Genomic DNA, 14,005 nt, shown 5'->3' on the forward strand with positions numbered 1-14,005 from the left:
ACAGCTTGGACCTCTAGGCTTCAGTTTCCTCAGGGGCTCTTCATGTGCACTGCTGGAGGTCTCAGGCAACCAAGAGTGAACCATGCATGATCAAGCCTTAAAACAGAAGCAAATTAGCTGTGGAGCTAAAGGATTAACTTTAGAATGGTAGAACTCTCACTTTATTCCAAATTCCAATTCTTACAGTGGGGGTTGGTTGCCTGATAACTCTTCTGGAAACAGTAGCTCAAAGGTTAAACATTCGCCTCTTGGAAGCATTTCCAACAGCCAAGTGACTGCCTCCTGAGTTTGCAAAGCTGATAAAACCCCTGCGGTAACAGGTGGATCTGGGAAATGGCCTAAGTGTACCCCAAGGCTAGTGTATTTTATACCTTAAGAAGAATGGCTCAAAGTAGGTTTTAGTTAAATATTTATGTTCTAGCCAGAAACAACAAGCGGTCTTTGTGTGGCCAGCGCCCGGCTTTCAACAGGTCTATCTATCTCAGCAAGGAAATGAACGGACATTAAATATTTATTCTATGCATGTTAAAAGTAGACTCTGCTCTTTCCCTGCCTGAAGGGAGATAGAAAGGCTAGAGATAACCAGTGAGCCGCATTTGGAAACACAATTTTATTTGAAAAATAAAAGGAAATATAATCTTATGAAAAGACTGGGAGGCCAGGTTCAACTAGGAAGCAGATCTGAGGTTTTACTAGGTGAGATGATGTGAAATGTGAAACCCTTCACCATTGACCTGAGGGACAGAAAGAATAACTTTGGAATTTTTTGGTTGCATTTTCTCACCTTCAGAATGGGGAAAATAACATGATTTTTTTTTTTCCTGCAGCATAAACAACTGCTTAAAGAGACAAGGGTGCCTCGGTGGCTCAGTTGGTTGAGTGTCCAACTCTACGTCTCAGCTCCAGTGGTGATTCAGGCTCGTGAAACCAAGCCCCTTGTGGAGTTCCACGTGAGCCCCACATGACCCCCACATGAGCCCTGCCTCGAGCCCCACCTAGAGCTCCACGCGCAGCAGGGAGTCTGCTTAAGGATTCTCTCCCTCTGCCCCTCCCCCATCAAATAAATCTATCTTTGTTTAAAAAATTCTTTTTCTTAATTTTATTTATTTGAGAGAGAGAGAGAGAATGAGCGGGGGTAGGGTGGGGGGAGAAGAGGAAGAAGCAGACTCCCTGCTGAGCAGGGAGCCCCATGTGGGGCTCCATCCCTGGACTATGGGATCATGACCTGAGCCGAAGGCAGATGCTTAACTGACTGAGCCACCCAGGCGCCCTACATGAACAAATTTTTTTTTTTTTGAAGAGACAACAGGCCCAAAATGGAGTCATTTGTGCTAAGCCCACACTCCAAACCAAGACTTAACTACCTACCTTAATTACAGTTTTAACCTTTCCCAGGAGTAGAACCTTGAAACTAGTCAAGCTGGAATTACCTGGTCAACTCTACTGAGATAATCTGCTTGATAGAACCCTGCCATCCCCTAAAGGAAGGTGACCTTGCCACAAATAATCCACTCTGCTGCTTGCAGCTCTTTGGAGTTCCTTTTTACTTGCTAGATAGAATGCTGGCCGATTCACAAATCACTGAATAAAGCCAATAGAATCTTTAAAATTTACTCAGTTAAAATTTTTTTTAAAGATTTATTTGAGAGAGCGAGAGCATGCACACAAGAGTGGGGGAGGGGCAGAGGGAGAAGGACAAACAGACTCCCCACTGAGCAGGGAGCCTGACACGGGGCTCGATCCCAGGACCCTGACATTATGACCTGAGTGGAAGGCAGACACTTAACCGACTGAGCCACCCAGGCGGCCTGAATTTTGTTTTTTAACACTACTAACTGCTATGTCAATTCTCCAAACTCTTGGGGGACTGTTGCAAAGGAGAATTTGCCATAGCTAACTCATCTCCAGACTAATTTATATTTTTGGTTTATCTTAAGTCAGAAAATTTAGACTATTTTGTCTCTTTAGATGTGAAAACGTTTTGAAAAAGTTTTAAACTCTAAGATCAGTATTACAATAACCTTTATTTAATGGCTTTCTATAGATTACACTTCAAGTTACTCCCTGCCCACAGGCGCCTGGCTGGCTCAGTGGGTAGAGCCTACAAGCGACTCTTGATCTCGGGCTGAGGTTCAGCCCCATGTTGGGTGTGGAGTTTACTCAAATGAACAAACAAACAACGCTGGAGCACCTGGCTGGCTCAGTCGGAGGAGCGTGCGACTCTTCATCTTGGGGTTGTGAGTTCAATCCCCACACTGGGTGGAGAGATTACTTAAAAATTTTTAAAACTCTTAAAAAATAAAAGTTATTCCCTGTACTTTATGAAGTTTGATTTGCCTGAACGATAATGGTACAATATCAATTTTTGTTGGACCACATGCATATGTAACCAAAGGTGAAATTTCCACCGGATTTAGTAGCTTAAAGAGTTTTTAGGGCAAAGGTCAAATAATACCAATACAAATAAATACCAGTTATAAAAAATTATTTGGAAAAAGTTCAATTCTGAAGTTAAATTGATTCCCCAAATTTGATAACCGAGCACAAACTTCCTACAAAGAGGCACCTGCTTAGCCACATGGTAACGATTATGAAACTGCAGTTGTGCAATAAAGGGTAGAAATTAAAGTGATTATATGACATTCTTTGAAGTTAGGTCCAAGGCACATGCGTTCTAAAAATCAATGAATTAGAAAGCCATCTGCTCTCAAGACACTGTAAAACAATGCCAAGAGCCATGTATTTAAAAGGTGATTGAGATATCTAAACCCAGACTTAAAATATTCTTAAAGTTTAAATATCTTAGTAAGGAATAGATATTTTACTTTATTTACTTAAGATTATTTATTTATTTATTTATTTATTTGACAGAGAGAGAGAGAGCACACAAGTAGGCAGAGCAGCAGGCAGAGGGTGAGGGAGAAGCAGAATCTTTGCGGAGCAGGGAGCCCGATGCGGGGCTTGATCCCAGTGCCCTGGGAGCATGACCTGAGCAGAAGGCAGCCACTTAACTGACTTAGCCACCCAGGTGCCCCAAGAATAGATGTTTTAAAATATCCACCTAGAAAATATGAGGGGAGAAATAACCCAAAGAGAGTAAGCCAGAATCTACAGTTACTCCAGCAATGTCCACAATAAGATTTTGTTACCATTAGAAGGAAGCTCTCCCGACATATTCATGCACTTTACACGAATAAAGTCTCTAACACACAGATCCACAAGAGTTTAGGATTTCGTATAGCAAACACAAGGTTTTCCCCATTGGTCTTGAATTTGCTTATAAACAAGAGTACCACAAGTTGTTGTTTCTAAGAATTTGAGAGAGAGTGAGAGAGAGAGAGAGCAAGAGTGGGGGGAGGGGCAGAAGGAGGTGGAGAAGCAGACTCCCTGTTGAGCAGGGAGCCTGCCTTGGGGCTCGATCCCCGGACCTGGAAATCATGACCTGAGCCATAGGCAGACGCTTAACTGAGCCACCCAAGTGCCCCTACTGCAAGTTCTAAAACAGAAAAATTAACTGGAGGGGCACCTGGGTGGCTCAGTTGTTGAGCATCTCCCTTCAGCTCAGGGTGTGATCCCAGGGTCCTGGGATCGAGCCCTGCATTGGGCTCCCGGCCCCGCTGGGAGCCTGCTTCTTCCTCTCCCACTCCCCTTGCTTGTGTTCCCTCTCTAGCTGGCTGTCTCTAACAAATAAATAAATAAAATCTTAAAAAAAGAAAAAGAAAAATTAACTGGAGCTTAAATCTTATCTTTAGAATGGCAGGGTTCTTATTTTATTCCAAAACCAGATTTACTCTAGATTTGATTTCACCCAATTTGAAATTAGGCTGACTCACACTAAAAAAAATATTAAATATATAAATGCTTATTTTTGATTAATAAATATTTGTAAAACCACTCAAGGTTAAGCCTGCATTTCAGCCCTGCTTAGCTGTAAGTATCAGATACCTTTAAACTGTAGTTTAAGGCTCACCAGGTTTCTGAGCTAATCCAAACTGCCTGATAACATGTTAGGAGTTCATCACCCCAGTGGACAGGAATTAAAACTTTAATTGCCTTAGGGGCACCTGGGTGGCACAGCAGTTAAGCGTCTGCCTTTGGCTCAGGGCGTGATCCCAGAGTCCTGGGATCACGCCCCACATCAGGCTCCTCCGCTGAAAGCCTGCTTCTTCCTCTCCTGCTCCCCCTGCTTGTGTTCCCTCTCTCGCTGGCTTGTCTCTCTCTGTGTCAAATAAATCTTAAAAAACAACAACTTTCATTGCCTTAAATGTGGTGTGAACCCAACTGCCAGCACCCGCATCAAGCTCTCCTCTTCAGTCAAAATCCGTGTGTCGTGTAGATGAACCTCTACTTGGCTCCTGGCCTCGGCCTGAGTTGTTTGCAGTGAAGCTGGGGCCCCAGCTCTGAATCCTACCTTTGTTGTTGGGGCCCTGACAGTCTGTAAAATCCTCTCCTTTAGGGACTGGACTGTCTTCATGGTCCTGCCACCAGCTGTGGTCTAATTCAAACTGATCAATTTTCCTGGAGCTACGATTACAATCTGCCCGATTTTCAGTACACAGCCTAGAGGGCTACTTCCTCACCCCCCTTCCTCTCTCCATTCACCGGATCAGACCTCCGGGCAGTGAAGTCAGCCTGTACATGGGTATCTGGACTATCAGTCACCCCTGGGTAGGGCATGGGGGAGCAGCACAGTTAGGATGACCCCCACCCATCACCAGTCTCATTGATTACTGACATATTCTAGTTCCTTAAATGCTCGGTAGAGCAACATTTTAGGATTTATCTAATTTAGGCAACAGTTGCTCTCACCGTTTGCTTTGCCCAGTTCAAAGCGATTTCTCTATGGGATCCTAACTAGTCGGGGAAGCTCCCCTTCTGCCTGAAGGAGAGAACACAGTGTTTCCAGGTAAGGCTTCCAAAGATGAAGTCACTGTCTTGAAGAATAGTCCCTTCAGATTCGGGCAGACGACTGACGGCCGGCTGGAGACACTCAGAGAACCTGGAACCTGGGCCTTTGCCCACAACTCCCACCTCTTCGAGAGCGCCTCCCTCATTGCTTATCTCCCTTCTTGCCTTGCCATTTTCTTGACCTCTCCATTGTCAAAAATCCTTTGTTGCTTACTGTTTACCCCTCCCTCTGCTGACCGTCTCCATTCTTTTTTTCCCTCTCCACCCAGCAAGCTGTGTTTCTGCGCAAGCCAGCCAACAGGCCCCCTCACCACCTACGTGTTCCCCCAATCAAGCACTTCATCACCCTCACAAACTCTTGAGGTTTGAGCGTCCTGCCTGTGAGCCCCCCAGCAGGTGGTGGGGACCCCCCACCCACACAGATTATGTTCCTCATATGATACCCCGCGAGAGAATTAGTCATGCCAGTTTGAGGGTGAGACGCGAAACAAAAAACGATGATGAAAATGGGGTTTTCCCAGCTTATTTGTTGCTTAAATAGTTGTGACCCTTGCTATGAAGAGACTATCTCAAAGGTTCCTAGACTTGCTTATCCAATGTAGAAATATTTACCCCCAAAGAAAAAGCCCAAATTGCTTAAATAACATCTCCAATACAATCGCTTCTTTTCTTGGAGTTATTTTGTTTGTTTTTAAAAGATTTCCCGGGGGCGCCTGGGCGGCTCAGTCGTTAAGCGTCCACCTTCGGCTCAGGTTATGATCCCAGGGTCCTGGGATCAAGCCCCAAGTCGGGCTCCCTGCTTGCCTGCTTCTCCCTTTCCCACTCCCCCTGCTTGTGTTCCCTCTCTCTCTGTCTCTGTCAAATAAATAATAAAATCTTTAAAAAAAATTTCTTTTTGGGGCACCTGGGTGGATCAGTCGGTTAAGCGCCCATTTCTTGATTTTGGCTCAGATTATGATCTCAGGGTTGTGAGATCGAGCCCCAGGACAGTCTCCACACTGGCCTTGATCCTGCTTAAGATGCTCTCTCTCCCTCTCACTACCCCCCCACCCCTGCTAGCACACAGTGTCTGTCTCTCTCTCTCAAAACAAATAAAATTTTAAAAATCGTTTTGTTTAAAAGATTTTATTTGATAGACAGCCAGAGAGAGAGGGAACACAAGCAGGGGAGGTGAGAGAGGAAGAAGCAAGCTCCCAGCAGAGCAGGGAGCCCGGTGAGGGGCTCGATCCCAGGACTCTGGGACCACGCCCTGAGCTGAAGACAGCCGCTTAACGACTGAGCCATCCAGGTGCCCTGGTTTTTTGAAGTAATCTCTACCCCCAACATGGGGCTCAAACTCATGACCCCGAGATCAAGAGTCACATGCTCCACCAATCGAGCCAGCCAGGTGTCCATCCTGGAGTTTTTTGTTTTTTTTAAATCACGTATTAGGTAGGGAAACCCACTATGTATACCTTAGTTAGGAGGGTGTCTAAGCATGTTAACCTGGACGAGCAGCAGCAGTGCCTGATGACTTGTTAGAAATTCTGGAAAGCAGGCCAGGCAATCTGTGTTTTAAGAAGATTGTCAGGTAATTCTGCTGCATATGAAGAACCACTGCCTTGGTTTGGGGATAATGATCACACTGAAACTCCATCATTAATGCAGCTCAAATAAGGAGCTGACTCAGTGACTTCCTTAAGTAGTACCCTATCTATCTGATATGTCCTCTACATACACAAGAAAAACTAATACTTTATAGTCGAAAGTAGTTTGGGATGAAATCTTCACTCACATATAAGCCTGAGGCTTGTTTTTAAACTAAACACCAAAAGCAAGTCAATTTTACCCTCAAGATGAGTAACAAGTTTGACTTAGTCTTGGTGTTTCCCAATATCTTGGTAGAATTATCCTTGGCTCCCTCTTCTCAAAATAAATTCCCAGTATAGACAATAAATTATGGCCTCAATGTCCCCACCTCTATTAATAATACGTTATAAAATAAGGCAGTGAAATGTGTCAATGATTCTTGAAACATTCTCATCATTCCATTAAGCTGTATCTAACAAAAACATTTGTAAAGATATTCTTAGATGTTAATTTAATTTTCAAAATAATCTGAATACAAAATTATAGTGGGAAGGGAAACATTTCTTTCCTGGAACCCACAGTTAAACCAGGAGATGCACTGCACTCTACATGTCCTCCAATAGAGGAGGCTTTTATTGTGCCTCTAATTACTGTGTTCACGTCAATCCTTTGCTTAAAACCAACATTTTTTTAAAAGAGAGAACACGTGCATACACGTGGAGGGGAGGGAAAGAGGAGAGTGAGATGGTAAGCAGGCTCTACAAGAGTGTAGCCCGAGGCGGGGCTTGATCTCACGGTCCTGCTGAGTTCATGATCTGGGCCAAAACCAAGAGTTGGACGCTTAGACTGAGCCACCCAGGTGCCCCATCGATACGTGTTTTTTGTACTTAGTTTGACTTTACACCAAGAGCAAACCTATGACAGCGAAAACCTCAGGTTATCTCAGACCCAAAAAAAGATTCAATGCCATCTCAGCGTTAACTTGCGGACTTGCAAAGTTCTTACGAGAGGAGTGTGCTGGGCTAGAAAGGCCACATGGAAGAAGTATCCTTGTCCACTATGTATGTGACTGTCAGTGTGCTCTGAGAGCTCGTTAGTATTCTGTCAAACCCTTATGTATAGTTCCCACTGTAGTATTTTTAATAAATTCTAATCAGGATTTAAGAGATTAAGTAGCCAAGAGAATTCAGGTTCTGAGTAGCCTCGCGTGAGTCCATTACCACTTGTATCACAGAGAACTCACAGAGATTGGCCTGGATCCAGCCAGCCACAGAAGATATGATTCCTTTCCTGCTGGAAGGTCAACAATTCTATCTAGGTACCTAAACAGAGTATCTTTACTGTTTGCTACATATATTATCTGTTTTCACCAAATTCTTTAATGCCTTGTGGGCATGGATATCCACAGGCATATTTCTTAGTACATTTATGATGCATTTCTCCCCTTTTCTAATAAACAAACTCTTCCATGTTCAATATACTCCAAATTTCTTTAGCAGAAAATGAGATTTTTTTTTTTGCTTTCTACTTTTTTTTTTTTTTTACCAGAAAGAAGTGACCACCTCTGTATTAAGGTTCAGCACCATTACACCACCACTGTGGCAGAAGTCCCTGTTTTGTCCTCTAGATCTCAGGTAAGACTGAGTTGTGGCCCACAGACTAAGGCACTTGAATTTTTTTTTTAAGATTTTATTCATTTCTGAGAGAGAGAGAGACTGCACAAGCAGGGGGAGCAGCAGGCAGAGGGAGAAGCAGGTTCCCCGCTGAGCAGGGAGCCCGATGTGGGGCTCAATCTTAGGATCTTTGGAAAATGACATGAGCCAAAGGCAGACACTTACCCAACTGAGCCACCCAGGCGTCCTGGCACTTGAAATTTGTACCAACAGAAGCATAGGGAAAGTTGAGACTCTTGAAACTGCCGTGATCTTTGGTCCAGGGTCCAAGATCATACATCTCTACTAGTGCTAACAATGGACATTAAGATTTACCAAAAATGTAAAAGCATCAAATGTCTTTCCTCCTAAGTCTACCTCTGGCAGTCTCCAAAGCCTGACCCCTCAACAAAGGTACAGCTCCATACCCTCCCCACTCTTAGGGTTTAGGGAGAAAGGCCCAGGGGTACACAATTGATGGAAAGTTCTCTGCAAGTCATGCCCTCGTGCAGAGGGTGAGGTGCAGTCCCCAGTATGACATGCAGCGCTGTGAGCGCTCAGGATGCACACAGAGGGCGGATGAAAAAGGACATCAGCGAAATCTGTTCCACTTAGTCCAGCTCATTCAGTTCAGGGTCTTTACGTGTTTCGTTTTCCACTTATACTAAAACAATGTTTTCAAGGATTTACTATTGAGGACTGAATTATTTAGGTTTCACTCTGCTGAAACATATGAAAGGTGGAAGAGTCCTATGTCAGTTAGCTCTTCTCAACTCTGCCACCGTGATTCTGGAATTACATCTGTTTATATAAACTGAGGTCAATTATATAAAAATATTTTTAAACCTATAAAATTTGGTGTCATCCCAAATCTGGTATTATTAGATGAATACCAAAATCACTTCTGAAATTTTTTCAAGTCTATTAAGTGATTTAAATGTCAGTGAGCAGTTAATTCTGACTTTATAAAGATTTATTTATTTGAGAGAGAGCGAGTAAGCAACCACGAGGAGGAGGTAGGGACAGAGGGAGAAGCAGACTCCCCGCCAAGCGGGGAGCCCAACATGGGGCTCAATCCCAAGACCCTGAGATCCCAGGCACCCCCTCTTTTGCCACTTCAGAGGATGTCTTGCATTTACAGAATTGATGTTCTTATTTATCAGTGGAATAATCCATGTATTCAAGCTATAAGACGTTATGGTTAAGGTTTTAGAACTTTTAGGATAAAAGGCAAGAGCACCTCAAATCTTCTTAAAGTGGTACATAAATGACTAAAAAGTTGAAGAATTCTATAGTTTCTGAATAAACACTGATTCATAAGCCAGTATTAGTTACCTCTAAGTAGTTATGTAATAGGTTTCTGTTAGGGATCAGATTACATAAAATATTTTAAAAAATATGTGGCTGATGGTACTCAAAATTTTGAGAAGAATGAAATATGTACATACATAAAGTTTAAATGTCACTTAAAGGATTTGTGTTGTTACAGTTTTACTAGGACTTAGGCAAAATTCAATGAGAAATACTAAATTCTTAAAATTTCAATTGTTCTGGGGCGCCTGGGTGGCACAGCGGTTAAGCGTCTGCCTTCGGCTCAGGGCGTGATCCCGGCATTATGGGATCGAGCCCCACATCAGGCTCTTCCGCTATGAGCCTGCTTCTTCCTCTCCCACTCCCCCTGCTTGTGTTCCCTCTCTCGCTGGCTGTCTCTATCTCTATCGAATAAATAAATAAATAAAATCTTTAAAAAAAAAAAATTTCAATTGTTCTACAACTACTAAACCATTAGAAATGCGAAAACAGGGGCGCCCGGGTAGCACAGTTTGTTAAGTGTCTGCCTTCAGCTCAGCTCATGATCCAAGGGTCCTGGGATGAGCCCCGGTTAGGCTCCCTGCTTAGTGGGGAGGCTGCTTCTCCCTCTCCATCTGCTGCTACCCCTGCTTATGCTCTCTCATTCTACCAAAAAAATAAAATCTTTTTTTAAAAAATTTTTATTAATTTGACACAGAGAGACAGCCAGCGAGAGAGGGAACACAAGCAGGGGGAGTGGGAGAGGAAGAAGCAGGCTCCCAGCGGAGGAGCGCGATGTGGGGCTCAATCCCAGAACGCCGGGATCACGCCCTGAGCCGAAGGCAGACGCTTAACAACTGCGCCACCCAGGCGCCCCCCCAAAAAGTAAAATCTTCTAAAAAAAAAAAAAAAAATGAAATGCAAAAACAGGCTTGTAGAACATAAAAAGGATGAGAAAATAAAACTGAATGTTATCATTGTCCTACTTTGTTATTTCTATTATTAATTTTTTGGACTTTGTCAAATTCAGAAGATAGTACAAGGATAGATGACACTTTACTTCTGCATATTCAAAGCAGTTTTGAAAGGCAAAAATAGGTCGCTTATCCTTCCTTCTCTACAACCTTTTCAATATGTATACTGCTTTTTCTTCCCTTTTTAAAAAATATTTATTTTAGAGAGAGTAAGAGAGCAAGTGTCTGCGCGGGTGTGGGGGAGGGGCAGAGAAAGAATCTCAAGCAGACTCCCTGCTGAGAAGGGAGCCTGAGGAAAGGCTCGATCTCATGATCATGACCTGAGCCAAAACCAAGAGGCAGATGCTTAACCGAATGAGCCTCCCAGGTGCCCCATCTTTACTGCCTTTTAGTTAAAAGTTTATCTCCACAATTTTCCCTTGAGAAAAACTTTCTAAGTACCCAGAAATGTTTCATTTTATCTTCAAGATGGAGAAACATTTATACAATAATTATGGATCAATCAGTAATCTATCTCCAGGGAAGTTGAACAAACCATAAACCAGAAAAACAAACAAAAATTGGTTTGAAAGAATTTCAGGTATTTTGGGGCGCTTGGGTGGCACAGCAGTTAAGCGTCTGCCTTTGGCTCAGGACGTGATCCTGGCGTTATGGGATCGAGCCCCACATCAGGCTCCTCTGCTATGAGCCTGCTTCTTCCTCTCCCACTCCCCCTGCTTGTGTTCCCTCTCTCGCTGGCTGTCTCTGTCGAATAAATAAATAAAATCTTTAAGAAAAAAAAAAAAAAAGAAAGAAAGAATTTCAGGTATTTTAATCTATTTCTTAGTAAGAGCCATGCGGATTCAATTCTTAGCTTAAGACACGTGTAACATGGTACTTACATTCTCCTGTTAATCTATTTGGAAGACCTACCTATTATTCTAGCAAAATAAAATAAAGCAAAATGAAATAAAATAAATCCTAATACGGCATGTATTTCTATGACAAGAGAAATAGCCCAGTGAGGGTTATTTAAATATAAAAAACCCTCATCATCTGCTACAGATATGATTCAGTTTTCTCTAGTGTTATTTATTTTTTTAAATATTTTATTTATTTATTTGACAGACAGCACAAGCAGGAGCAGTGGCAGGGAGAAGGAGAAGCAGGCTTCCTGTAAAGCAGGGAGCCCATTTCTCCCTCTCCTTCTGCCTACTGCTTCACCTGCCTGTATTCTCTGACAAATAAGTAAAATCTTAAAAAAAATTAAAAAAAATAAAAGACACGTCATGGGGCACCTGGGTGGCTCAGTTGGGCAGCTGTCTTCAGCTCAGGTCATGATCCCAGGGTCCTGGGATTGAGCTCCACATCAGGCTCCTTGCTCAGTGGGGAGCCTGGTTCTCCCCCTGCTTCAGGCTTCCCACGCTTGTGCTTGCTCTCTCCCTCTCTCTGTGTCAAATAAACAAATAAAATCTTAAAAAAAAAAAAAAAAAAAAAAAAAGACATGTCATGCAGCACCTGGGTGGCTCAGTCGGTTAAGTGTCTGCCTTTGGTTCAGGTCATGATCTCAGAGTCCTGGGATTGAGCCCCACATCAGGCTCCTTGCTCAAGGAGCAGCCTGCTTCTCCTTCTCCTCCCCGCTCGAGCTTGCTCTCGCTATCTCTGTCTCTCTCTCAAATAATAAAATCTTTAAAAAAATATTAAAAAATAAATAAATAAATAAAAGATGTCATTTAGGGGTGCCTCGGTGGTTCAGTTGGTTGAGTGTTCCACTCTAGGTCATGATCTTGGGGTCCTGGGACCGAGCCCTTTGTTGGCTCTGTGCTCAGTAGTGAGTCTGCCTGAGATTCTCTTCCTCTCCCTTTGCCCCCACTAAAAAAAATAAATAAATCTCAAAAAAAAAAAAAAAAAAAAAAAAGTCCCACACTCTAGTGACTGAGCCAGCCAGGTGCCCCTAATCCTGTATTTCTCTTTCTCCCCCCAAGATTTTATTTTTAAGTAATCTCTACACCCAATGTGGAGCTTGAACTTACAACCTTGAGATCGAGGGTCACATGCCCTACCAACTGCATATTGCCCTACCAACTCCTATATTTCTTTGGACCAGTTCTTCAACCGAAACACTATTCACATTTTGGGGTAGATAATTCTTTCTCTTTTAAGATTTTATTTATTTATTGAGAGAAAGGCAGAGAGCACAAGGAGGAGAAGGGGTAGAGTGAGACGCAGACTCCCTGCTGAGCAGGGAGCCTGACACAAGGTTCAATCCCAGGATCCTGGGATCACGACTGGAGCTGAAGTGCAGACACTTAACTGACTGAGCCACCCAGGCACCCCTGGATAATTCGTTCTTGTTGGGGGGCTGTTTTAGGCAACACAGGATGGTTAGCGACATCCTTGGCCTCCAACAACTAGATGCCAGCAGCATTCACTCACCCAGCTGTGACAAGTAAAAGTGTCCCCAGACATTGCTAAATGTCCTCTGGGGCAAGTTCACCCGCTGTTGAGAACTACTGCTTTAGAGTATATCACATTTTCTACCCTTTTCACTCAACAGTTTATCAACTCTTATGTACCCACTAAAATTCTGAAGGAAGTACACAGACTAATAAAAAAATTATTTTTAATTAAAGAAGGCTTAACTTAAGACATCATACTGACATCTACTAGCTTGGTGCTAAACTGTACATTTGACATATACTGCATTTTTAAAAAAAAAAAACCTCAAAATTAAAATATAGGTGCTATTTTGGGAAAGTAGAACAATTAATTGAAAGCAGTAACATTAACATCAGTACTGTTCGTTTTTTGTAAAGTCTAACATAGTAACAATGGTAATTGTCTATTAGTTTTTGATGTACTGTCTTTTGGATGAATTTAATTTTTAATGAATAGTTTAGAGACTGATAATTAGACGGGATTTTTTTTTTTTAAAGAGAAGTAAAAAAGTCTGATTCAAAAAACTTGCAAAAAATTAAGCAGCATGCTATTTTATGATTTATACTGAAATTTTAAAAGACTAAAAAATTTTATAAAAACCTAATAATGATAATTCTATAAATAAAACTGCAATTTTCTAAGTATTTTAATAAAAGACATTTGGTAATTAAATACTACTATCAATTAAACTGATGAACTTTATTGGGGTTAAAACTATAACAAAGTTCATCCTAAAACATTTTGCAATGCAAAATTATTTCACTCAAGGAGTGTTTAATAATTTGAATGCCAGGAATTACAAGCAATTTTCAAAAGCAGACTCTTCACATTCATAAAACTTTATACATCATTTGAACTAACAGATACTTATACTACTAAAATCAAACATGCATCACTTTCAAACATTCTTGTATCATGATTTTTATATATTACATTATTTAACACCATTCCTCATCACTACATGTATTTTATCATACACTTGCACCATTCTCCTTGGATTTCTGATCTTTATCTTCATTCTTGACATTATCCTGTAACAAAATAGAAAAGGAGAAAGTGTATTTTGTTAGATTTTCTTACATGTAACTTTAAGCATAAAAAACAGTAAACAGACACTCCAGATAGCCCATTTTGCCATCGATAAAAAACTGACCCCGGGGGCAACTAAGAAAGAAACCGTTGAATTCTATGCAG

The 14,005-nt window shown here is 42.0% G+C and overlaps 1 protein-coding gene across 4 annotated transcripts in view; it reads right to left on the minus strand.

Moving 5' to 3' along the window:
• Window positions 1–12,978: 12,978 nt before the first annotated feature.
• CCAR1 (cell division cycle and apoptosis regulator 1) overlaps window positions 12,979–14,005 on the minus strand; it is a 54,377-nt gene continuing 53,350 nt past the window's right edge. For all 4 annotated transcript variants that reach the window (XM_045783311.2, XM_045783310.2, XM_045783312.2 and 1 more), the window contains one exon: window positions 12,979–13,842. In XM_045783311.2, coding sequence (XP_045639267.1) covers window positions 13,783–13,842 — 60 coding nt within the window. In that variant the 3' untranslated portion in view covers window positions 12,979–13,782. The remainder of the gene's footprint in view (window positions 13,843–14,005) is intronic.

This window comes from Ursus americanus, chromosome 6, assembly GCF_024610735.1.
Source record: "Ursus americanus isolate L20-20 chromosome 6, mUrsAme1.1.p, whole genome shotgun sequence".
NCBI classification, from domain to species: domain Eukaryota; kingdom Metazoa; phylum Chordata; class Mammalia; order Carnivora; family Ursidae; genus Ursus; species Ursus americanus.